Raw genomic sequence first — 24,924 nt, 5'->3', positions numbered from 1 at the left:
ACAGATTTATTTATTTGAAAGGCAGGGTTACAGAGAGAGGAGAAACAGAGAGAATGGGATTTTCTGTCCACTGGTTCACTACTCAAAGGCTCACAATGGCCAGGGCTTGGCCAGGCTGAAGCTAGGATTTTGGGACTTCATCACGATCTTCCCAATTGGTGGCAGTGGCTCAAGAACTTGACCATCTTCCTCCGTTTGCATACACATTAGCATGGAGCTGGATCTGAAGTGGTGCCACTAAGACTTCAACTCATGCCCATGTGAGATGCTGGTGATGCAGACGGTAGATTAACCACAGTGCTGGAATCCCTTCTTGGTTACTTCTCCAGAGAGAGAGAGAGAGAGAGAGAGAGAGAGAGAGATGATTGATGCCACAAATGGCTGCAAAGGCCAGGGCTAAGTCAGGCTGAAATCAGAAGACAGGAGCTTCATCTGGGACTCGTGCATGGGTATCAGGGCCATCTTCTTTGATTCAAACCAGCACCCATATTGTTGGCTCAACATACTATGCCACAACATCGGGTTTCCCTTTATCTGACCATCCTTGTCTGCAAATTTTATGAAAGGTAATGAAATTTACAGCTTGGGCCTGATGTGATGGTTCAATGGCTAAATCTTTATCTTGTAAACACCAGGATCCCATGTGGGTACTGGTTTGTGTTCTGGCTACTCCACCTTCCATTCAGCTCACTGTTTAATGGCCTGGGAAAGCAGTGGAGACTCGCCCAAAATGTTGGGACCCTGTAGGAAATGCAAAACAAGCTTCTGGCTTCTGGCTTTGATTTGGCTGAGCTCCAGCAATTGCAGTCATTTGGGGAGTGAACCAACAGATGGTGGATTTTTCTCTGTTTCTCCTTATCTATAAGTCTGATCAGCCTTTCCAATAAGAATAAAAAAATCTTAAAAAGGAGAAATATACAACTTAAAGGCAATAAAGTAATAAGTAAAGAATTCCTTTTCACTTTCTTATACCCTGTTTCTAACGGCATTTCCAGGAAGTGGCATATATGCACCTGATTCTCCCAGAGCATTCCATTATGACATGAATACAGAAGAGGGAAAACTCCTCGTTGCTGAACTAGAGTCCCATCCACAACCCTCTGTAGTGAATTGGGCTTCTCATGCCATCAACCAAAAGCCACTGTCAACGGGAAGCCAAGAATTTAAGGGCACTGTCTTTTTCGATGAATTCACCTTTGTGGAGCTCACAGAAGTCACAGGAAATCACACAGTCTGTCAGAAAGATCTCTGTTGCCATCTAAGCTACAAGATGTCTGAGAAGAGATCAGATGAAGTTTATGCCCTTGGGGCATTTGATGGTCTACACACCGTTGAAGGAAGCTATCATCTACAGGTAATGTGCTGGTATCAGTTTCCAGTTTGAACATAGTCATATTTGCCTTCAGATATATAACAAATGTGTTTTTAAGAATGTGTATGTCCCACTTGGGTGGATATAGGTACACCCCAAAAGCCACTGTTTATTTAAAATGCAAATATAGCTGAATATAGAACAATATCATAAAAATATATGTATATATAGTTGAACAGCCTTCATTTTCATTTGCTAAATCTTGTAATTGTCAGTTTAATTTTGAACTAGTTTGAAAAGAGCAGAGCATTTATTTACAGTATCTGAAATGAAAATTAATCAAATCACAAAGCTTAGCTATTTTCTCTCTATATTTCTTAACATTCACCTTGCTTTATAAAGAGCTTGACACTGTGATTGTGCAGTTGGAATTATTCAACAGATTGGCTTGATGTGACAAAGGTGTAGACATCTCATAGCCCTCAGGATAAAAGAGGAGCTACTAGTGTGCTGAGACGGAATCTTACCAAGTGGCTCCTTGTTCCTCCCACTCTGCTCTTTTCCATTCTTGTCTGGCACCCATCCCATCTCACATACTTTCTTGCAATACTCTCCTAATAGGCTTTTCATCCCTACACTGTAGTTTTTTTTTTTTATTGTTGCTTACACTGTATTATGTAGTACAGTTTTATAGGCGCTGGGGATTCCCCCCACCCCTCCCCATATCCCTCCCCCCATGGTGGATTCCTCCACCTTGCTGCATAACCATAGTTCAAGTTCAGTTGAGATTCATTGCTTGCAAACACATGCCTAGCATAAAGTTCAGCGTCTTATTGTCCAGATAAGTTCAGTGGCCTCCTGGGGAGACCTTCTATGGTCTGAAGATAGGTCTAACAGAGTAAAGATCCGGTCGGTTAAAAGCCCCAACAAGGCCTCAGTATCAATATACAACATTATGGAATTAATTGACATAGTATTGGGTAAACAATATGTTAAAAATAATGCAAGTTCCATTCTTCGAAACATCTGGGTTGAGACAGCATCAATGACACGTTCAAAAAATAACAAACAACCAAACAATAAATTACAGGTTAAATCAAGGCAAACATGTGGTATCTAATCTTTTGGGATTCGCTCATTTCCCTTAGCATTATAGTTTCCAGTTGTGCCCATTTAGCCACAAAGAACTGCATTTTGTTTTTTTTAATAGCTGAGTAGTATTCCATGGAGTAGATGAACCAAAGCTTTCTTATCCAATCTTCTGCTGATGGGCATTTCGGTTGCTTCCATGTTTTTGCAATTACTGATTGTGCTGCAATGAACATAGGGATGCATGTTGGTTTGTCGTAAATCAGGTGTTTTGGATATATTCCTAGGAGTGCTATTGCTGGGTCATATGGCATGCAGATTCCGAGTTGTTTGAGTGTTCTCCAGACTGATTTCCATAAAGGCTGTACCAATTTGCAGCTCCACCAGCAGTGGAGTAGGGTTCCCTTTTCCCCGCATCCTCGCCAGCAAGCGTCGTTGGTGTTCTTGTTTATGTGGGCCAATCTTACTGGTGTTAGGTGGTACCTCATCGATGTTTTAATTTGGATTTCCCTTATTGCTAGGGAGCTGGAACATTTTTTCATATGTTTGTTTGCCATTTGGACTTGTTCCTTTGTGAAATGTTTGCCCATTTCCCTTGCCCATTTCTTGAGTGGCTTGTTTGTTTTGGTTTTTTGGTTGTTTTGAAGTTCTTTGTATATCCTGGAAATTAGCCCCCTATCGCCTATATCGTGTGCAAAGATCTTCTCCCACTCTGTGGGTTGCTTTTTTACTTTGTTGATTGTTTCCCTTGCTGTACAGAAGCTTCTTAGTTTGATGAGGTCCCATTTGTTTATTCTGTTCTCAACTGCTATTGCTTTTGGTGTCCTTCTTAGAAAGTCGGAACCTACTCCTAGGTCTTGCAGTGTATTTCCTACATTTTCTTGCAAGAGTTTGAAGGTTTCTGGATGTAGGTTTAGGTCTTTTATCCATGTAGATTGGATCTTAGTGTATGGTGATAGATGTGGGTCTATCCTTTTGTTTCTACAGGCTATCAGCCAGTTGTCCCAACAACATTTACTAAAGAGGCCTTCCCACTTGCTTGAGCTATCATTGGTCTTTTTGTCAAAGATTAATTGGCTGTATTTGTGTGGGTTCCCTTTTGGTGCTTCTATTCTATTCCATTGATCTTCCTTTCTGTCTTTGTGCCAGTACCAGGCTGTTTTGATAACCACTGCTCTATAGTATGTCCAGAGGTCCGGGATTGTGATTCCCCCTGCTAACCTCTTATTTTTCAGGATGGTTCTAGCTATTCGTGGTTTTTTGTGTTTCCAGATGAACTTTTGAATCATTGTATCCAGTTCCGTGAAGAATGTTTTGGGCAATTTGATTGGAATTGCGTTGAAAATGTATATTGCTTGTGGTAGTATAGACATTTTAATGATATTGATTTTGCCTATCCAGGAGCACGGGATGTTATTCCATCTTTTGAGGTCTTGTTCAATTTCCTTTTTAAATAGTTTGTAGTTTTCTTCGAATAGGTCTCCTACGCTTTTGGTTAGATTTATTCCCAAATACTTCATACTTCTCTCTGCTATTTTGAATGGTATCCTGTTGGTTAGATCTTCTTCCATCTTGGTGTTATTTGCATACACTATGGCTGTTGATTTTCGTTCGTTAATTTTGTACCCTGCCACTCTGCCAAACTCTCGTATAAGTTCTAGCAGTTTCTGTATTGAGTCTCCTGGTTTTTCTATGTATAGGATTATGTCATCTGCATATAGTGAAAGCTTGACTTCTTCGTTTCCTATACGTATGCCTTTGATTTCTTTTTCTTGTCTTATGGCCTCTGCAAGTACCTCTAGGACTATGTTGAATAGCAGTGGTGATAGCGGGCACCCTTGTCTTGTTCCAGATCTCAGTGGGAAGGGTTCTAGCTTTTCTCCATTCAGTATGATACTGGCGTTGGGTTTTTCATAAATTGCTTTAATTATGTTGTGGATTTTCCCATCTATGCCTACTTTGGCTAGAGTTTTTAGCATGAAGAGGTGTTGGATTTTGTCGAAAGCTTTTTCTGCATCTATTGAAACTATTATGTGGTTCTTGTTTTGCAGTTTTTGGATATGGTTTATAACATTTATGGATTTCCGAATGTTGAACCATCCCTGCATTCCAGGGATGAATCCTACTTGATCCGGATGAATGATCTGTCTGATGATTTTTTGAATTCTATTGGCTAGGATTTTGTTGAGAATTTTAGCATCAATGTTCATCAGAGAGATAGGTCTGTAGTTTTCCTTCTCTGATGGTTCTCTGTCCGGTTTTGGGATTAAGGTGATGTTGGCTTCATAGAATGAGTTTGGGAGGGTTGCTTCCTCCTCTATTGTTTTGAAGAGCTTGTAGAGGATTGGGGTTAGTTCTGTTCGGAATGTTTTGTAGAATTCTGTAGTGAAGCCGTCTGGGCCTGGGCTTTTTTTCGTTGGGAGATCCTTGATGACTGTTTCAATCTCTACCTCGGTTATGGGTTTATTTAATTCTGCAGTTGCCTCCGGACTGAGTTTTGGTAAGTGGTGGGAGTCCAAGAACTTTTCTATTTCTTGGTGGTCCTCAAATTTGTGGGAGTACAGTTCTTTGTAGTAATTTCTAATTATTTTCTTAATGATTGCAGTGTCTGTTGTTATGTTGCCTTTTTCATCTTTAATGCTATTGATTCTCACTTTCTCTTGTTTTTTTTTGGTCAATCGGGCCAGTGGAGTGTCTATTTTGTTTATTTTCTCAAAAAACCAACTTTTTGATTTGTTGATTTTATGTATAGTTTTTTTGATTTCTATTTGGTTTATCTCCTCCCTTGTTTTGATGATTTCTTGTTTCCTATTGTGCGTGGGACTCTTCTGCTGCTGTTTTTCCAGATCCTGGAGGTGTGTGGTTAGTTCCTGTATTTGGCGTCTTTCTTGGGCCTTGACATGCGCTCCGATTGCAATGAATCTACCTCGTAGCACTGCTTTGGCGGTGTCCCACAAGTTTTGGAATGTTGTATCAGAGTTTTCATTGGTTTCCATGAATTTTTTGATCTCATCTTTAATTTCTTCTCTGACCCATTGTTCGTTTAATAGCATATTGTTCAATTTCCAAGAGTGCCTATACTTCCTGGGGAGTTTTGAGTTGTTGATTTCCAGTTTCATCCCATGGTGGTCTGAGAGGGTACATGGTATGATACTAATGTTTTGGAAGTTGTTTAGATTCGCTTTATGTCCTATCATGTGATCGATTCTGGAGAAGGTGCCATGCACCGCTGAGAAGAATGTATAGTCTGTGGCCTTAGGATAAAAAGTTCTATATATGTCTACTAAGTCTAGTTGTTCTATTGTTTGTGTGAGCTCTGTTGTTTCTTTGTTGAGTTTTTGTTTCGTAGACCGGTCCATTGTTGTTAGAGGTGTGTTGAGATCGCCTACAAGAATTGTGCGGGTGTCTATGTCTTCCTTTAAGTCTGTAAGTAATTGCTTTACGTAACTAGGTGCATTAAGATTCGGTGCATAAACATTAATGATGGTGATTGCTTCTTGATGGATCATTCCTTTCACCAGTATAAAATGGCCTTCCCTGTCTCTTTTGATGTTAGTTAGAATGAAATCTATTTCGTCTGAAATTAGGATAGCTACCCCAGCTTTTTTTTCTCGTCTATTGGCGTGAAATATCTTTTTCCATCCCTTCACTTTCAGTTTCTTTGCATCCTTTCTGGTTAGATGCGTTTCTTGTAGGCAACAGATGGTTGGGTCTTGTTTGATGATCCATTCTATTAATCTCTGTCTTTTGATTGGTGAATTTAGACCATTTGTGTTGAGAGTTAAAATTGAGAGTTTGCAATTTTGCCCTGCCATGTGATTGTGTTGTGTGTGTGTTGTTGCCTATGTAGTTGTCTTGTTTGTGCAGCTTTTAGTTTGGAGACCTTCTTATTTGCCAGCTTTGTTTGTGATTTGCCTCCTTTTTGTCCGGGACTAGTGCATTTCTAAGGAGACTTTGCAGAGCTGGTTTTGTGTAGACATATTCTTCTAGTTTTTCTTTGCTATTGAAGTATCTGATTTCGTTCTCATATACAAATGAGATCTTTGCTGGGTAGATTATTTTTGGTTGACAGTTGTTTTGTTTCAGGACTTGGAAGATCTTTGTCCATTCTCTCCTTGCTTGTAGGGTCTCTTCGGAGAAGTCAGCAGTGATTCTGATGGGTTTTCCCCTGTATGTGATCTTTTCTCTACTTCGTACTTGTCTCAGGATTCCTTCTTTGTCTTCATTGGAGTAGAACCTGAGCACCGTGTGTCTGGGTGAAGATCTCTTTGGATCATGTCTGTTGGGAGTTCTCTGTCCATCCTGTATGCGGGGTGGATTCGTGTTCCAAGTGTTTTGGAAGTTTTCCTGTATAATTTCATCAAGCACTGCTTGCATCCCAGATTCTCTTTCTACTCCCTCAGGGAGGCCGATGATCCGAATATTCAGTTTTCTAAGGTAATCCTTCATCTCTTGCATCATTTTATTAGTTTTGCTGAGGTTTGTCTCCAGCTGTTTAATTCGCTGGGCACTTTCATTTTGTGTGTCTTCTGTTTCAGAGATCCTTTCCTCTGCCGCATTTATTCTGTTGATGAGGCTTTCAATTTTATTCTCTTGGGCATCCAGTTTGGTTTTGATTTGTTGTATTTCGGTGATTATGCGGTTCTGGTAGTCTTCCAGCTTTGTGTCCATGTCTCTGAGAAATTTTAGCATTATTTTCATCAATTCCTTTGCTGGTAACACTTCCATGTCTTCATCTCGCATCGCCGATATTGATAATGGCTTTTGGCCCATGTTTGGTGGGGTGCTGGCTCTTTCATCTGGAGCACAGCTCTTTCTAGTGGTTTTTCCCATTGCGTTGGTGAATTCTGGTGGGGCAAATGAACCCGTGTGTTGAGGGGCTGTCAGGTGCTTTCCTGTAGAGATTGGAGCCTGCAGGCGTGGTGTTGCCGAGCGTGGTAATTTTCAAGGCACCGTTGGTGCGTTCTCAGGGCCCGGGGCTGTAGAGCACCACCTTGGGGGCCCAGTGGATTCCAGGCACACTCTGGGCACCTCTTCTACAGGTGTGACACCCCAGGGCGTGGAGGGATGGAGGCGCTCTCTGGGTGTGCCCCCTGCACGGGAATCCACAGGACTTAGAAGGTTTTATGTGCTTTCTCCCTGCGTTCTCCGTGTCAGGGACTGCAAGGTTTTTCAGAGCCCACCTGGTGCGTCTCCCACACACGGGACTGTGGGTGAGGCACTTTCCAGGCGTGGCTCTTGTGCAGTGAATCCACCACTCGTGGTGTGTGGGTGTTCAGAGCCCCTGCTCCTGTGTGGCTCTCTCACACCGGCCCTTAGCGGAGGAGTGGCCCAGGCGCCCTGTTATAATTTCACGGCAGGTTCACACCGTGTCAGTGTGGTGCAGGAGTTTTCAGAGCTCTCCTGGTGGGTCGCCCACGCTCAGAACTGCGGGGTGGGAGGCGAGGGGTGAGCAGTTCACCCTATGGGAGTGGTACCTGCGTGTCGGGGACACACAGCGCTACACTTCCCAAATCTCAAAGCTCTCCTAACACCTGACACCTGACACCTGCGCTGTGGAGGCGGCTGCTGCAGGCGGGGCCGCCTAGTCCGCTCGGCGCAGCGACCAGGGTCTTCCTGATGTTCTCGCGCTTCCACCAGGCAGGATGTGGAGGACTCCAGATCCTCGCCAGCAGCCTCTGCGCACTGAGACGCACTGGCCCCCTCAGTGTAGGAACATCCGAGGCGCCTTCCTGGGGCCCCCTCAGCCACCAACACCACTGTGTGTAGTTCCCAAGGCACAAACCCAACAGTTTCAGTCTGTCTGCCCCGCGTTCTCAGAGGCTGGAACCTCAGTAGGGGTCAAGGAATGCGGAGGCTGCCACGTCAACCCCCCCCCCTCACCAAACGTCCGGCCGCTGCAGTCTGCCTCCACCTCCCGCCGGCGACGATCCGCCCCATCTCCCCGCCTCCGGGCTGTCTGCGTCTCCCGTCAGGCCGTTTTCAAAAGTGACTCAGCAGGTCTGGAGTGGGATGTCGGTTTCTCTACCTTTGCCCTGCTCCGTTCTCGCTGTTCTTCCGAGTTGTGTGGATCTTTTTGGCTCCACACTGTCCTAGGGAGCCTCACGGACCTCTCCCTGCGATTCCCTGCTGTTCCTCTTTGCTGCTTCTATAACTTTCTATCCCTCTTTCTCTGGACGCTCCCTCACAGCCTTCCTCCTACGTCGGCCATCTTCTTTCCCCCCCCTACACTGTAGTTTTAAAAAATCCCACAGAGGCCATTTATGATCGTATTGCTCTCATACCTAAAGCATCGACTATGATCCAACAAGCCGAATTTTGCAGCATAAAAGACTCACAAAACTTTGTGGTCCTTTTTTACTTTCTATCCTCTTCTCACTTTTGTTCACATTTGAGTTTTCACAAGCTAAGACACTTTCTCACCCCAGCTTGCTTAAACCTAAGAACCTCTGGAGATTTGTATATGCTATTTCCTTTACCTGTGGTGACTCCCAATTCACTTTTGTAACACCTTTCAAGTATTGTCTTCACCAAAATGGCTGTCCAGACACTTCCCATGCCATTCCTTCCAGCTTTTTGGCTTTATTAGGTATCTCACTTATGTACCACCGTAACATCCAATACAAATACCCGCAACAGCAGCACCTGCATGACAGGTACCTCGTGTGAGTCATGTGCAAATTGGCAGTGGCTGTACTGGGACATCATTGATTTGTAAGCGATAGTTTTCTTTATTGATTTTCATATTAACTTTAATACAACAAGCTTAATAGTAGCATAGGTTTCTACCTAAGGAACTTTTTTTGTTTTTCTAAAAATAATTTATTTTATTTGTTTGAAAGGCAGTGTTACAGAGAGGGAAGGATGAGAGATGAGAAATAGAATCTTTCACTCACTAATTCATGCCCCAAATGGCTACAACTGCCAAGGCTGTGCCAGGACCAAGTCAGGAGTGCAGAACCCCATCTTGGTCTCCTGTATGAGGAGCACAGGGCCAACCTCTTCAGCCATCTTCCACTCCTTTCCCAGGTAAATTAGCAGGGAACTGGATTGAGAGTGGAGCAACTGGGACTTGAATTGGCAATTAAGAGATGCTGGCATCACAAGAGATGCTTCAGCTGGCTGCATTGTAGCACTGGACCACAAGTCCTTTATTTTCGTGGAATTTTGGATTTTGGCATTGAGGGCCAGGGATTTTACTATTGCATTATATTGATAATCTTTCACTCTATGATGAAATACTACGAGGAAAATTCTCCATTGATAATATAGCCTACTTCTTAATTAAAGGGAGAAAAGGCAAAGTGAAGTTAACCTGCATGTTGCCGCACAAACTTTGTAAGCATTTTTAGTGAATGTGTGGAAATTTTTGTAAGAACTTTAAGGAAGTAGGGAGGAAGGCAATTGCTTTTTGTAGAGTACAGTGTGATAGAAGACACTGAAGAAAACAGTTGAAATAGGAGAGTGGAAGGAGATGGGGAGCAGCCTGGACACAGTCATGCCCGACTAGGTTCCACATCTACAGCTTCAACCAACTGAATCTGTCGTGTTTAGAAAACAGAAAAATTGCATCTGAGTTGAAATGTAGATTTCTTCTGTTTTCCTAGATAATACAGTAAAATGGCTATTAATATGGAATGGACACTATATTAGGTATGGCAAGTAATGCAGAGGTGATATTAGCAAAGGATATGTATAGGTTATATACATTTATATCAGCTTGATCGTTTTCCTAATGTGTTATCTGCCTAGATTGTTGAAGTGGCAGAACAGTCCTAAAAAGAAGTCCTCTGAGGATACCGAGAGAATTTTATTTCAAAATATTTTGGGGTAAATAGTGGATGCATAGATGAGGGAAGTTTATCTTCCTTACCAAACACATTTAATTTTTTCTCTTTAGAGCACCACCTGCACTCTTTGTCATCCCTTTACCTTCCCAACAAAGGGGGCACCCAGACCAACAGCATCTAGGTCTTTGAGACTGTAGGACCTGTTTCCCCGCAATACAAGTGGTTAGGGATAAAAGCATGCTCACAACCAGCAGGTTAATCCAGGGGCTTGAGCAAGATGCAGGTTAATATGTGTTCTGCAATGCAATGATACTGGGTGAACTTCTACGTTTCCAGTAGTAGTTAGCTGGCCTTGGACCAACCCCTGAAGATCTTTAAATCTCTAGTTATCTTCTTCCAGAATATGTGGATTTTATTTTCACTCCCCATGTATTTATGTCATGCTTACTGTGTTCAGATATGTGCTAGTCTTGGGACTGTTAAAGTGAGAAAGATTGACATAGTCACTGCCTTCACAGACCTTATACTTAAAAGACAAATATCAAGCACAAAGCCAAGAAAATTGCTATTTAATTTTAATTCTGATAAATTCTACAAAGGAAAACTGGCATGCATCTTATTGGGAGACCTAACATTGTCTTTGGAGAAAGAAAAGTATTGACAAAATACTTAAAAAAAAAGATTTATTTTTTATTGAAAAGTCAGATAGAGAGGAGGAGAGACAGTTGGCTGCAACAGCCAGCAATATAATCAACTAAAGTCATGAGCCAGGAACCAGGGGTCAAGTGCCAAGAGCTACAAACAGGTCTCCAACATGGGTGGCACAAACCCATATACTTGGGCCATCTTTCACTATTTTCCCCAGGTGACTAGCAGGGGTCAGACATGGAACAGATGGACAGGAACTGTTCCATATGCAATTTTGGTATCACATGCAGTGACTTTACTCACTGTGTTACAATACTGACTCTATCTAATTTTCTTCTTCAATAGAATTGCCTAATTTAGTAAAGAAGAATACAGAATTCCTAGGCAAATTTGGGGTTTAAATAGATAATAAAGACAACAACAAAAATTTGTGCATTTCATTCAATGTTTGGGCTACATTTATGCTAAAACGTTACTGCTATTTATCTGATCTTCAAATCTGGGGCTAACTCTAGTGTTTTATCTTATTTGGCAAAGGTATTCCAAAAGATTAATCCCTGTTTCCAATATTTAAGAACAAAGTAAGGAAATTGGCCATGCATGATGTAGGGGTATTGGTGGTGGGAGTTTCTTTCAACATTCAATACAGTTCATTCAAGTAATCTTCTTTATCTACATCTTCAAAAAATCTGTGTAAAGACCATCAGTTCTACCCTTTCTGGAAAGAGATTACTAGTAACTTACCAGCTATGGAAAGGAACAGTTGCCTGCTTGAGTTACAGACTGTACATTTAAAGCATCCTTCCCAGTGTTATATCATCTTCCTAACTTAAGTTAGACAAGGACTCAAGTACTTCTGCTGTTACCTGCTGTCTTCAAGCCATTGCAGTTTCACTCCCAGCTCTGAGGTACCTGATGACCCCAATGACAGAGTATGTTGAGTGTTCTGCTGTGTAGACAGGCTTGATCTTGGCTTGTTCCACTACCATTGTAAGTCGTAGATCTACTAAAGCAGTTACCATGTATTGTATCAACACACAAGCCTGTACAATTACGCTGTTGTCCATCCTTCTGCTCCCTGCTTGTGGGATCTTAGAAAAAAAGTACCAGTTTCTTTACAATTTCGTGGAAACAAAATAAAACTCATATTCATTCTATCATTACCTTAAACATACACAGTCCAAAAGATTGACTTTGTACCTGCAAAATTTGAATCAAGGAGGAGACCATTTATAGGAAAGAACGAGGATGGCTTGGAATACATGAGCAGACAAAGTTAAACGAACATAAGTATTCCTTTTTGGAAAATGCAGTTAGCATGGTGAGCTGAGTCATACTTAAATGCTAAGTTCAAGTAGCTGCATACTGTAATAGAAGAAAAACTCAATGGAGAACTGGCTTAGTCCTTGCTCAAAAATGAAAGCTATGACTTTTCAAGGTTACCAGAAATGCCTTTGGGCTGTTGCTAATGTTCATTATTACCCTGAATTTCTTTTATTTTGTGAGATAAGTCATAAGACAGATTTCACCAGTGTGAAAGGCTCTAACGTGAAAATGTGATTTTCATGGCTGTAGATCGAACATCTCATGAACTCTAAGAGGTTAATCATTCTGACATGAATTGCAGAAGCATTGGGGTCTTAGTTTATTTGATATTATTAAATTATACCCCAGTTTCATTGTGGTGTAATAAAAATTTTAAAAGTGTATGTGTATGGTATATAACAATGTACATACATTGCTTACTGAGAATGATCAAGCCCAGCCAATGAGTGTATTCATTGTGAGGTTCTTGTGACTTATCGTCTTGCATTATGTCCTTAGATCTGTACCCTGCTGAAGTGTAAAAGGGCAGACTTACGCACTTGTGGACACTCAGTTGAAACAGCTTCCACCAGGTTTGATATGTTCTCCCTTAGTGGTACTTTTGGAACCCAGTACGTCTTCCCTGAGGTGTTGCTGAGTGAGATTAAGCTTGCACCTGGGGAATTCCAGGTAAGAATCTTTGCCTAATACAAACAGAATAATTTCATGTAAGAGGAAATTCTTTTAGGTCAAAGCCTTCTCATGTGCTTATAAATGTAAAAATCTCCATTTGGAAAGGGAAAGTTTGCCCTTAAGAATCATGAGGTCTGGATTTCTTAGGGTAACAATTTGTGAATTAATACACTCAGAATGAAGAAATGAACCTTGTTTGGGGACTCTAGGCAGCAAGATGGACGATTTCAGCCCTGCTAAGTAGCAAGAAGACTCAGCAAAAATCATTTCAGAAGCAGGCCCTAGGATAACTAAGGAATTATGCCTAGGGGAAGAAAGTCCCTCTTATCTGGTTCAAGACATAATACAAGAGCAGCAGAAGGCTGAAAGATAGAGAGCTTAATAGGGTCTGATGCTGGCAAGGGATCAAATACTTTAAAGCCCCAAAACAATGCACTGGAGTCTGTGAGTCTGCCCAGCCACATTCTCCCACTGACTTCCCCTTCAGGATCTCCTCTCATGCCCCCTTTGTGGTATAGAGAACTGCTGAGAAAGGAAAATGGGATTGTTGGGAGTGATAGGGATTGAAAGATGCTCAGGCCAATCTCTCCTTATTCAATAAAATCTGATTATTTGAGTCAGTTTTTACATTGTCCAAGAGGAAAAGCTTTCGGTCTTATGTACTACCAACTCCATGGTTTTATGTTAATTAACTCATGGAATGCTTTCTGGGGTAAATAAATTACATACTACTAATTCTACAACTCCATTAAAAAATATCTTTGGCAAAGCAGAATTGGATCAGTATTTTTATTATTTCTTATTTTATTACTTCTTAAAGATAGAGCCTGTCTTCTGTGTTCTAATTAGGTGTCAAGTGATGGACGTTTAATGAGCTTGAAGCCAACATCTGGACCTGTCTTAACAGTAACTCTGTTTGGAAGGTTGTATGAGAAGGATCAGGCATTAAATGCTTCCTCAGACTTGACGGCACAAACACTGAGCATCCTTGCTGCTGTTTCGGCATGTATTCTGTGCTCATTATACTGGTAGAATATTCGTATTTCCTTTCTTTTCCTTGGGACAATTTAAGAAGTGGTGGATGAGAAAATGATTGGTTTGGGCTTTTGCTAATAGTGGTGTCTGATGTATGTGAATTACAAATATACATTCGTGTTCAGAAGAACACACACCAATATATATATTAATCTAAAAGTGACTTGAGTGTTGTTCTTTCCTGGAACTGGACTGTTTGCATAGGATAAGAATCACAAATATTTTATGCAGAAGAAATAAAAATTATATCAAATCTATCCTAAAATTCACTGAAGTCTGAAATCCTTACCTCCTCTATTATAACATGTATCTCTTAATACATTATGCTTAAACTTTCTAATAATTTTTATTTGTCTACTCTGCTTAATTGCATAGCTAAGCAATACAAGTTCAGTTCTGCTATGGAATGAATAATGTTCCAAAAAGTTTACATTTTAAAGTCATCCTTGCCATAGGTAATTGATTTGAAATAAAGTTTTCAGGTTGGGTTCTAATCCACTTGTTATTATGAGAAGAGGTTAGGGTGTGGAATATGGACTTTTCCAGAGAGGAGATTATGTAAAGTCACGGAGGAAGAAAACCATCACAATGTTACATCAGCAAGCCAGGAGCAGAGCCTCCGGATGAAACCAGCCCTCCCACACCTAGGCCTTGGACTTTGGAACTCATACAAAGTCGAATTCTCTTCTCCCTGCTCCCAACACCATTTTTCCAACCATAACCTGATTTTTTGAATTAAAATAAGTTGTTAAATACCAATACCCAACTGGCCTGGCTTCTCAAGTCTCTAACGGACACTTTTAGAGAGAACTGTCGGTGGATTGATGGTGAAATTACCAGATCACAACATCATGTGTAGTTAGGATTCCAAGTAGTTACCATTCTAAACTTACGGTATTTATTTGGATTAAATGTTCTTTTTTGGAACAGCTGAATTGATCGACATCATGCAACTTAGTGAAGTAGAGATTTTTTTTTGAGAAGACACAAGGAAGAAGCTCTTGGTTCACTCCTGAAATGTCCACAATGGCTGTGGAGGGAAGGAAGTGCTCAAGTTGGGAGCCTAAAACTTAACTGGATTTAGCAAGTAGGCGACAGGAATGCAGTTACTTCAGGTATCACCATTGATTCCCAGGGCTTACGATATTTGGAAATCAGGAACCAGAATTAAGAATTTTAGCCTAGAAATTTCAGTATGGATACAGCCATCTTTACTGCTAGGCCAGGTCAGAACATTCATCATCGCTACAGCACTGACATTAACCTCAGTACTGTATAAACATGACCTTCTGGAAAGCACAGGTCATTTTATTTTATTTCTGAAATAAGTGAATCACATTAACAAGATGTCATCCTGAAATGAACGCTTTTGTGGGACAATGAGCATTTCCTAGAAAATATTTAAATTCTACCTTACGATTCTTGATGATATTGTGTGATTTTTTTTTCTAAACATCTAATTTAAAATTTAAAATCTCATCATGTATTTAGGAACAGAAATTACAGGGGCAGATCCCAATATTATCATATAGTTTTAATTTGAAGTTGAAGTTTTAAAATGTTAAATACATAAAAAGATTATGCAGGTTTCTTCCTTGTTCCACATTGGAATTAACTAGCTATTGTGGTTTAACAAATTATCCCCAAATCAACATCTTAATAAATTAATATTTATTTAGAGTTTCCAAGGGTCAGGTTCTGGGGGGTGGTTTAGTTGGGGTGCTTTTAAGGTTGCAATTAACCTGTCACCAGGATTGTAGTCATCTCAAGATTGTAATGGGGCTGGAGATCTGCTGCTGAGTGCATGCTCAGGACTGTGGAGAGGATTCTGTTTCTTGCCGAAATTTGAGTAATGGCTTTGTTCTCATCATTTGGGGCTTTCTATGGGATATTGGAACATTTTCACAAAATGGTAGCTGGTTTCCTCCAGAAAGATGATATTGAGGGAACAAAAGAGAGAGAGAGAGAGAGCCTAAATGGAAGCTGCAAACTTTTATGATGTAACCCTGGAAGTGACCTCATTTCTCCCACATGCTATTGGTCATACAGACTCACCATGCTACAAAACTGGAATCATGTCAAGATATGATATCTTGGGGTGAGAATCACTGGGGACCATGTTGGATGTTGGGTATAACCATGAATATATATATCTGTATTTATACATGTATATATTTATCATAAAATTATAAAACATTGAATTAATTTTCCTTTTTGCTGCATGTAATAAGAGTCTTTAAAATTTTGTCAAAAAATGGAATAAAAAGATGTTTATTTTGGTTCAAAAATTTTGATGCTAACAATGTAGTTTTTACCCATTACTTCTAAAGGTGTTTGAAGACCCATTCATGCATCTCAAACAGCACAATCCTGATATTTGTATCCAAAAAGTTCTATGGTGTTTTGCAATGGCTTTTGTGGTTAAATTAAAAAAAATTAATGTTCTTTACTTTTACTCTACAGTAAAATTTGAGTTCCAAAATCATTAATTGATGAAGTGATGCCACTAAAGAAAGTGCTCTTAAAAACATTATTACATTTAGTTAGGTATTTACATATGTTTTTAAATAAAGTGTAAAATTTTACATTGCAAAAGTAAAAAGAAATGGAGCTGGCACATTGGTGTATCAAATTAATCCTCAGCCCTACAGCACCGGCATCCCATTTTGGGTGCCAATTCCTGTCCCAGCTGCTTCACTTTTGATCCATCTTTCCGTTTATGCTCTGTGAAAGCAGTGAGGGATGCCCAAAACTGTGGAAACCTACACCCACATAGGAAACCCGGAAGAAGTTCCTGAGCCCTCGCTCCTGGATTCGCATTGGTTCAGCTCCAGCTGTTGAGGCAGTTTGGGGAGTGAACCAGCAGATGAAAGACCTCTATGTTTCTCCTCTCTTTGTAAAATCTGCCTTTCAAATATAAATAAAATAAATCTTTAAAAACTAAGAAAGTAGAAAAGGATGAATCATATTTCTTGATATCAGGAAGAATATGCGAAAAGCCAACTAGAAAGTTATATCTGTCAAAAGCTGTTCTGAAATGCATCATTTGTCTAAAAACTGTCAAACCATTCCTCAAGTTTCCTTTGCTTCTTTGTACTGTGCATGGTCTGTGCATGTTCCAGGTGAATCAATTTAGGTTTTTGTTTTATAAAAGACAGTGAAATTCTTAGTTGAGGAATTTACTATAACTAGTAATAGGGAATATGAATTAGTTTACAGTAAAAGTATAATTTTAAGTTCAGAAAGTGCAAAATACAAACCTATGAGAAAACAAAGTCCGTGCCTATCTAGAATTAGCATAATAAAATGAAACTTAGTAGATAAAAATATCAACTGAATATGGGACCTAATGAATGTAAATGGTATTTGAAATATGGACACAATTTTCACCAAATGTTGAATTGTGTTAGGTTAAAGTAATAGTGTTTCATTGAGATCTTGTTGCTGTTTTTTCAACAGTTATTTGTACATTAGACATAAACAAACCTTGAGAACTGAGAACTACTAGTTTATCACAGTTCTTAGTGAATCCAAGGAAAGAGTCATGGTGAAATAAATAAGGCCTAACTTGACACAGTGCTGGAAGAGAATGAAGAGAACGGGGGACAGGGAAATCCATCAGGATTCTCACAAGTCAGGATTGTTCTCCGCGATCCAATAAAAACATGGCACTTCTGTGCTTACACTGAAAAACAAAAGTTTCTTCAAATGGTAATGCAAAAGAACACATGCTCATTCACATGTGATTAAACAGAACTTAAAAGAAAGGATGGTTTAAGCATGGCTCCATCAGACTGGAAACAACTCGTGGAGCTTTTCAAAAGCTAGCCCTCAAAAATGCCATCTTATAGGAAAATACTCCTGATTTGTACGCGGAGGCCTGAATGTATCTCAGTGTCTTTTTTCTACAGCCTTCTGCATTTTGGAAACACTTGGACATTGCACTGTTCTTCTACTAATTGCTCAATATTTGTCACATTGCAGTGGGCTGGTGTGAAGACTGGAAGCTTTTCTAACCTCAGACGGTGGTTTCAGGAGCAACATCGAGACCAGGAATTTATTAGAATCAAACGCTTCCTGAACATAGAGGTTAGGGAAAGACAAATATCTCTAGTTTAATTGCAATCTTATGAGGACCTCAGTGGTGTCAGGATCCATGTACTCCATGGACTTACGTCTGACAGTAGCTTACCCAGTCTGCATACATTTCTGAAAGAGGACACTGGGATGAGTGGTACCTGCACACTGGGTCCAGTTTAGAAGGAATAGCTGATACTCTGCCTGTGGCTTGGGGATGTGGGGATCATGATGACACACTAATCACACCTTTTACCTGACACGAGGAAACAATGGATGAAAGATCATGTGGCTCTGATGCTCTGCATACAGATTTCTTCTAAGAATTTGTTAAATGCATCCTTGTATTTATTGCTTTTAAATATTTATTTATTTTTATTGGGAAGGCGGATATATAGAGAGGAGGAGAGACCGAGAGGAGGAGAGACAGAGAGGAAGATCTTCCGTCTGATGGTTCACTCCCCAAGCGGCAACAAAGGCTGGAGCTGAGCCAATCTGAAGCCAGGAGCCAGGAGCTCTTCTGGGTCTCCCATGTGGGTGCAGTGTCTCAAGGCTTTGGGTCATCCTCGACTGCTTTCCCAGACCACAACCAGGGAGCTGGATGGGAAGCAGGGCCGCCGGGATTATAACCAGCGTCGATATGGGATCCCAGCTCTTTCTAGGCGAGGACTTCAACCACTACCTTATCGTGCTGGACCCTAAATGCATCTTTGTGATGATGGAAGAGCATCAAAGGTTTTCCAGTAGAGACTTAAGAAGTCAGACTTAGGTAGGGAGATGGGTGAATGTGGGCTACAGATCGAGACATTTTCTTCAGTCCATTTTTTTCTTAACAAATCCTCAACTTCCCAAAAGATTGCTTTGGTCTTTTCTTCCTTTCTTTGCTACAAGAATCCAAGTTGGAGGAGAAAGCAGGAGAGAGAAAAGTTTCTTATATCTCTGTATATACATGTATATAAGTTAAAAAAAATAAAAACAACAGAAATACTAAATCTCAAAAAAAATGCTTAGCTGTTGGGGAGGAACACAAGTGCTACATCTATGTAGTGTTAGGATACTTCTTACCCTGAATCATGGGTCTTGCAAAATATTACAAAAAGAGAGGAAATAAATCTGCGAGTATAAAATACCAAAAATTCTGCAGGTTTCTGTAGCTTCTTACTCTGATATTGTGGCTCGAGGACAGTTCCACTCCCCACAGCCACAAAGGGTGCTTGTGGTATCCTTGTACCTGGCAGACCCCAGGCACCATTCTCAGTACCTTCTTCCAAACACATGTAGTAGCCTCTACAAGAGTTACTATGTGTATTTCTAAGGCATCTCAAGTGCATTTTAGGGATTGATAAAGTATAGTAATAGTAATGATAATAGTAATAGCAAGAACTCAACTACCCTTATTTACATAAGTTATTTACATAAGTTGCTTTCAGTTAAGCAAACAGTTCAGTCCATTTTGAAAGTGTAGCATTGAAAATTAGAGAGGTTAAGTCACTCATGACAGGTCAACCAATCGTAAGTGACTGAGCTGGGATGAAATTCCCAGCTCTTTTTACCTCAAGTCAATCTATATATTCTTCCATTTTGTCACACTTTTCTTTAGACTAGCAAAGGCTAGATTATAATATAGTAACAAATATCAAAAATCTATGGTTAAAAATATTGAAATTTCCTTCTTGTTAATGCAAAGCCTACTGCATGGCAGCTAGTCTCTAACACATAGTCCAGGACCACAGGCTGCTTTCATCTTGTATCACCTCATTATCAACCTGCGCTTCCATCATTTCTGCAGCATGAGCAAAAATAGGGAGGAGCCTTTTAAATATTCTCCCTCAGGATGATGCATATCGTTTCCACTTTTACTGTCTAAATTAAGTCATATGACAGTGTCAAGTTTCAACTGGGTAGGAGGTGTAATTACTCCGTATGGTTAGGAAAGGAAAGTGGTTCACATACGTGAATATATATATATATATATATATGTATGTATATATATATATGGATTTACATATCATTGTAAGTTCTTCATATGCACTCAGCTTACATTCTTTAGCTTTAGCGTACAGAAGTCACTCAATAAATGACTGATGTCTAACCAGGCTGTTATTTTCATTCCTCTATTGTCTAATCTATGATATTCTTGCATTTTGACCTAAAATGCTGTTTTAGCAACATGTATTGCCACTCACAAGCCAATATCGCTTACTTTTTCAAGGACAAAGGTAAGATAAGATTTTTAAATCCTCTGCTTGGTTTCGTGGGTCTGAGGGCAATGTTACCTGAATTTTCATGCATGGAGAGTATAAAGGCACATTTAATGCCTTGTGCTTTACAAAGCTCTCAACATAGATCTTCTTGTATTTGACAAAGTAGCATATTTTCCTTCATTTTGCATTAGAAAACAAAGCATCATCTTTCATATCTTTTGACTCATGTATCAAACGCTACAGCCAGAATCTTTTACCTTCATGTTCAGCACTTTCCCCCCCCCCCCCGTCTAGGCTGGTAATATTTTCATACATAGTAACGTTAGACTGTGGCTTTCTCAGTGATTCTATACTAATCTCATTAAAGTGTTTGACAGTAATTTGTTACTTTATATTTTTTTATTTAATTTTTTTTTATTCCCCTTGAGTCCGTTCGCAGTTGCCTTTCCGTCTAACAAATAACCTCTCCTACCGTGTTTGCCGTACTTGAACTCAACAATTTTTAAAGCTGGATCTAATTTGTATCCTTACCTTCAAAAGAGAGATAAGTCACATTTCTCAAAGTCAGTCTTTTAACTGCTGAAAAATTTTGAAAGACTGAAGAGGGAGAGCAAAGGTGAAGTGTGACAGCACAGTACGCACTTGATGTTAAAACATGTATCATGTCCTCAAACAAAGACTAGAGTTAGTTGGTCATTATCTGTCAACTGACATGGGGGATAAAAATCTTCTTTGAAATAATGAGAGAAAACTGGTAACACAGAAACTGGATTTTCTCACATTTTAGAAGTAAGTCTAAAAGGTCCAATGAGAATATGTTAGAAGAATTAAATCTTTTAATCTTTCTATATTGATATCTATTTCCCATGATGGTTCAGCCACAGAAACTCAGCAAAAGATCTTATCAGCTTCAATGGCCATTGAAGCATTCATACTTTATAATCACGTCAAACTTCTGCCAAAGTAAATAGGGTCCAATTGTCAGTTAGGAAAATGGTGGCAGATTCTAGAATAAATTGTTAATATTCAGACAACAGATTTATTTTGACAGAATAAACTTTGAATTGAATTATAAAAATACTGCTATCACAAAATACCCTTTCACATATTATCTTGATTTAATAAAATTGGTTGTGAGCCAGCTCAATTTCTGCACCCCCCCCCCACCCATTGCTGGTAAAATTTCATCTTGCTTTATCAAATGCAATTAATTGAGAGCTTATTTGTTGTCACAGCATGAGCAAAATGTAATTGAAAATCTTCCATCATGTGTTTCTCGTGCTAAACAACTAGTTGTATGGAGGTCAATTAGAAATCCATCACAGAAACAAACAAACAAAGGAAAAAAATGATAGCCTTTCCAGGACCAAGCCATCCTGGGAGTTCTTTTGACCCACATGAGTGCATGTAGCAGGGCCATATGGCTACCTTGGGGGAGGGGATCGCCAGCTTATAGGCTTTTCTAGCTTGGCACAGGTATACACAGCTATAAACGGTTGAGCACACTGACTCCCTTTGGGAAGGGATGCTCAGTGGGCTTCTGGGACCACTCCATCCTGGAAGTTTTTTTGTCCTGCACAAATGCATGTAGCCAGGTCGCATGGCTCCCCCAAGAACGGCCTGGGCAACCTGGGGAACCAAAGGTGCTGAGCAAAGCCCCTCAGGCTGCCTGGCACGGCAACCTTTTTGTTTGAGGGCGTCTTGGTTTACAGGGCCATGACAGGATCACATAGGTGGCAGTGAGTGATGACCTGTGGGATGCCCAGATTAGGAATCACAGCTATGGGACTTTCATAGATAAATTCATGACATGCATATGTAAGTAGGGGACTGACACCAAATTGGTTTGGGAGGGAGAACAAGAGTGAGAAAACTGGGTCTGATAGTACAATCTGTGGGGGAAATATGGGCTCACCCCTGTGGAACTGCTGGCTCGCCCAAGAACTGTGGATGGGAATAAGCCTGGCTGGGAAGTTAAGTGGTCACCCCAGTTGAGTTGATGTTCCCATTGCTGAGGGCAAAAGTAGGATTGGGGCAGCAAACTGGGTTGGACAAGGCTGTAGCCTTCACAGGCATGGATGTGCATTGGGTCTGGGGAGCGACAGATTGGGCTAGACCCCATCCCCCTCTGGTACTAATGAGAGCCAGGTTGGGTACAGAACAGGCTGGGCTGTGTCTTGACTCCTGCTGAACCACATGAGAGCTGTGTCTGGGCATGGGCCAGGTATTGCTGAGAAGCAACACGAAACAGCAAAACCCAGAATGGGTTTGGGCTGGTTGATCAAGGCCACTGTTCTTGCCAGGACAGGAGGTGGACAATGTCAAGCTGTGTCAATGACCCACTGGTGTGCATGTGAACTGTGCCACTGGGAAGAGACTTGATGGAGGAGCTTGGTAAACTTCGTCATCTGGATGCAGTCCTTGCAGATGAATGCAAGAAGCAAAGCAAGGAGCAGCCCACATCAGGTTACAGTATTCACCGTCATACATGTGGGTCAGGCTTGGGGACTCACTGGCAGATCTGAGAACCAGAGTATGGGGCAGGAGGAACCAGATCAGGCCACAACACCAGCCAGTTCGTATTAGGGCTGGAACAGCAATCAGGCTGGGCTGGGATTGGCTGTAGCACATACCAGCGGGAGCTAGAACAAGGGGCAGGCTAGACTAGGCAAGGCTGAGCAAGAAGATTGTAGATACTGAGGTGAGGCGAGTCATGCCAGCCTGGGCCCAGTGGGGGCTGGGTTCATGATGGGGATCTGATAGGGCTCAGGTCCTGAAGCTTACCTGCATGGTGGGTGCCGGGTTTGTGAGCCCAGGGCTAAGGGATCTCGTGCAGTTTGGGTCACCTGTCCTGGGGACTGCCTGTGAGGTAGGTGCCATGTTTATGAGCCCTAGGGCCAGGAGATCTGGAAGGGCTTGGGCCTCCCAACCTGGGTATTGTGACCTGCCTACCAGGTGGATGTTGGGTCAGTGAGCTCTGGGGATGAGGGATCCAGAGGGACCAGGATCACCTACTCCTGGTCTTGGGGTCTGCCTGTGAAGTGTGTGCTGGGTTTGTGAGCCCCGGGCGTAGGGGATTCAGCTGGGCTTGGGTCTGTGGCCCAGGTCCTTGGACCCGCCTACTAGGTAGGTGCTGGGTTTGTGTGCCCCACGGGTGGGGGATCCAGCAAGAATTGGGATGTCTGGCCCAGGTCCCTGGGCTTATCTGCAAGAACATGTTCTACCTAGTGAAAAAGGCAGAGCAATGGACACAGGCTCTGTTGTAAAAGGAGAACTATGGTAGCACATTTGGTACTGTCGTAGAAGGAAAACAGAACAAACTAGACAACTACCCCAGTCAAATGATGACAACAACAAAATCCTGGTGAATGGAGACTTGAGGCTTACTATGTCAGCCAATGGACATTGGGAGGGTGACATCATCCTTGGATTGGTGGAACTGACAACATTTTAGAACTCTCCAAACCACTCGGGCAGAACCCTCAGAATATGTATACACGTTGAGACTGTGGGTTGATGTGAGGTGGTGGTTCTCCATCCCTGGGTACTGGGACATTTGGAAAGTCATGTGTGGCTTCCCACTTTGTCTTCCCCCCTCCCCCAGAAGCAACAAGAAGAAATAGCACATTTGGAAACAATGAATTACCCAATTTTCTCTAAACCTCAATCCTTCCCACCCTAATCAACCATGTAATCATTATAAAAAAATTAAAAAACGGGGCCCGGTGGCATGGCCTAGTGGTTTAAGTCCTTGCCTTAAACACCCCAGGATCCCAAATAGCACAGGTTCTAATCCCCGCAGCTCTACTTCCCATCCAGCTCCCTGCCTGTGGCCTGGGAAAGCAGTGGAGGACGGCCCAAAGCTTTGGGACCCTGTACCCGTGTGGGATACCTGGAAGAAGTTCCTGGCTCCTGGCTCCGGATCGGCATAGCATCAGCCGTTGCGCTCACTTGGGGAGTGAATCATCGGATGGACTGTCTCTCCTCCTCTCTGTATATCTGACTTTCCAATAAATAAATAAATCTTTAAAAAATTTAAAAATGATAGCCTGAAAACAGCTTCCTAAGTGATGTATGTACCTTAATTTTAACAGAAATATATATGTGATAACTATCTTTGGATTTGCCAAATGGAAATATAATATTTTCAGTAGTTAGAATAATTACAAATACTATTTTGGAAAGGATTTGAAATGCTGATTTTCAGTTCCTTGCTTTGCAAAGCAAAGGGTGAAAATAGTATGTCTTACTGTGAGTTGTTGGAATAAACTTGGGTTAGCACATCAGTTCATTGACCAGTACAAGGTTAGTAAGAGTTCATTATTCTATCTTGATCCCTTTTTCTTTCTATTTTAGTTTCTCTTTTTTTTCCTTCTGTTTTGTCTGCTTTCCTCCTCTTCTTTTTTCCTCTCCTGTTGCTTCTCTTCTCTTTATTACTCCTCTTTATCATCACTGAGAGTAGCCAAGCTCAGGCTTTCTCTCACAAGGAGTATTCAGTTCCTGCCTTCAAAAGTTCCTAGTGTTGAGAAAGGGCTGTGATGCAAGCTATAGAATCCACTGTTACAACATGTTACACTATCTTCCCCAACTCCACAGGTTCGGGTGGGTGGGTGAATCAGGAGAGGTGAGAGTTCTAGTATTGCTTCTCCTGGGGCCTTGGGATGAAGAAAGAGGGATCCAATACAAAAACTGATGTCCGGGAGGCTGAGGGGGCTTATCCCTTTGTTTCTCCCTTAGCCCCAGACACAGGGAAAAAGATATTAGTGTGGAA

The 24,924-nt window shown here is 41.2% G+C and overlaps 1 protein-coding gene across 4 annotated transcripts in view; it reads left to right on the top strand.

Annotated features, from left to right (window-relative positions):
- The window catches only part of VNN1 (vanin 1), a 44,147-nt gene extending 29,929 nt beyond the window's left edge, over window positions 1-14,218 (top strand). For 3 of the 4 annotated variants that reach the window (XM_040965551.1, XM_040965552.1, XM_040965554.1), the window contains 3 exons: window positions 996-1,354; window positions 12,664-12,834; window positions 13,687-14,218. In XM_040965551.1, the coding sequence (XP_040821485.1) occupies window positions 996-1,354; window positions 12,664-12,834; window positions 13,687-13,869 (713 nt within the window). In that variant the 3' untranslated portion in view covers window positions 13,870-14,218. The remainder of the gene's footprint in view (window positions 1-995; window positions 1,355-12,663; window positions 12,835-13,686) is intronic. The other variant, XM_040965553.1, reaches the window with a different exon arrangement.
- Window positions 14,219-24,924: the final 10,706 nt, after the last annotated feature.

The sequence above is a fragment of the Ochotona curzoniae genome, unplaced genomic scaffold, assembly GCF_017591425.1.
Source record: "Ochotona curzoniae isolate NIBS_2020 unplaced genomic scaffold, NIBS_Ocur_1.0 scaffold_3890, whole genome shotgun sequence".
In the NCBI taxonomy this organism is placed as follows: domain Eukaryota; kingdom Metazoa; phylum Chordata; class Mammalia; order Lagomorpha; family Ochotonidae; genus Ochotona; species Ochotona curzoniae.
This window is presented reverse-complemented; position numbering and strand designations above follow the sequence as displayed.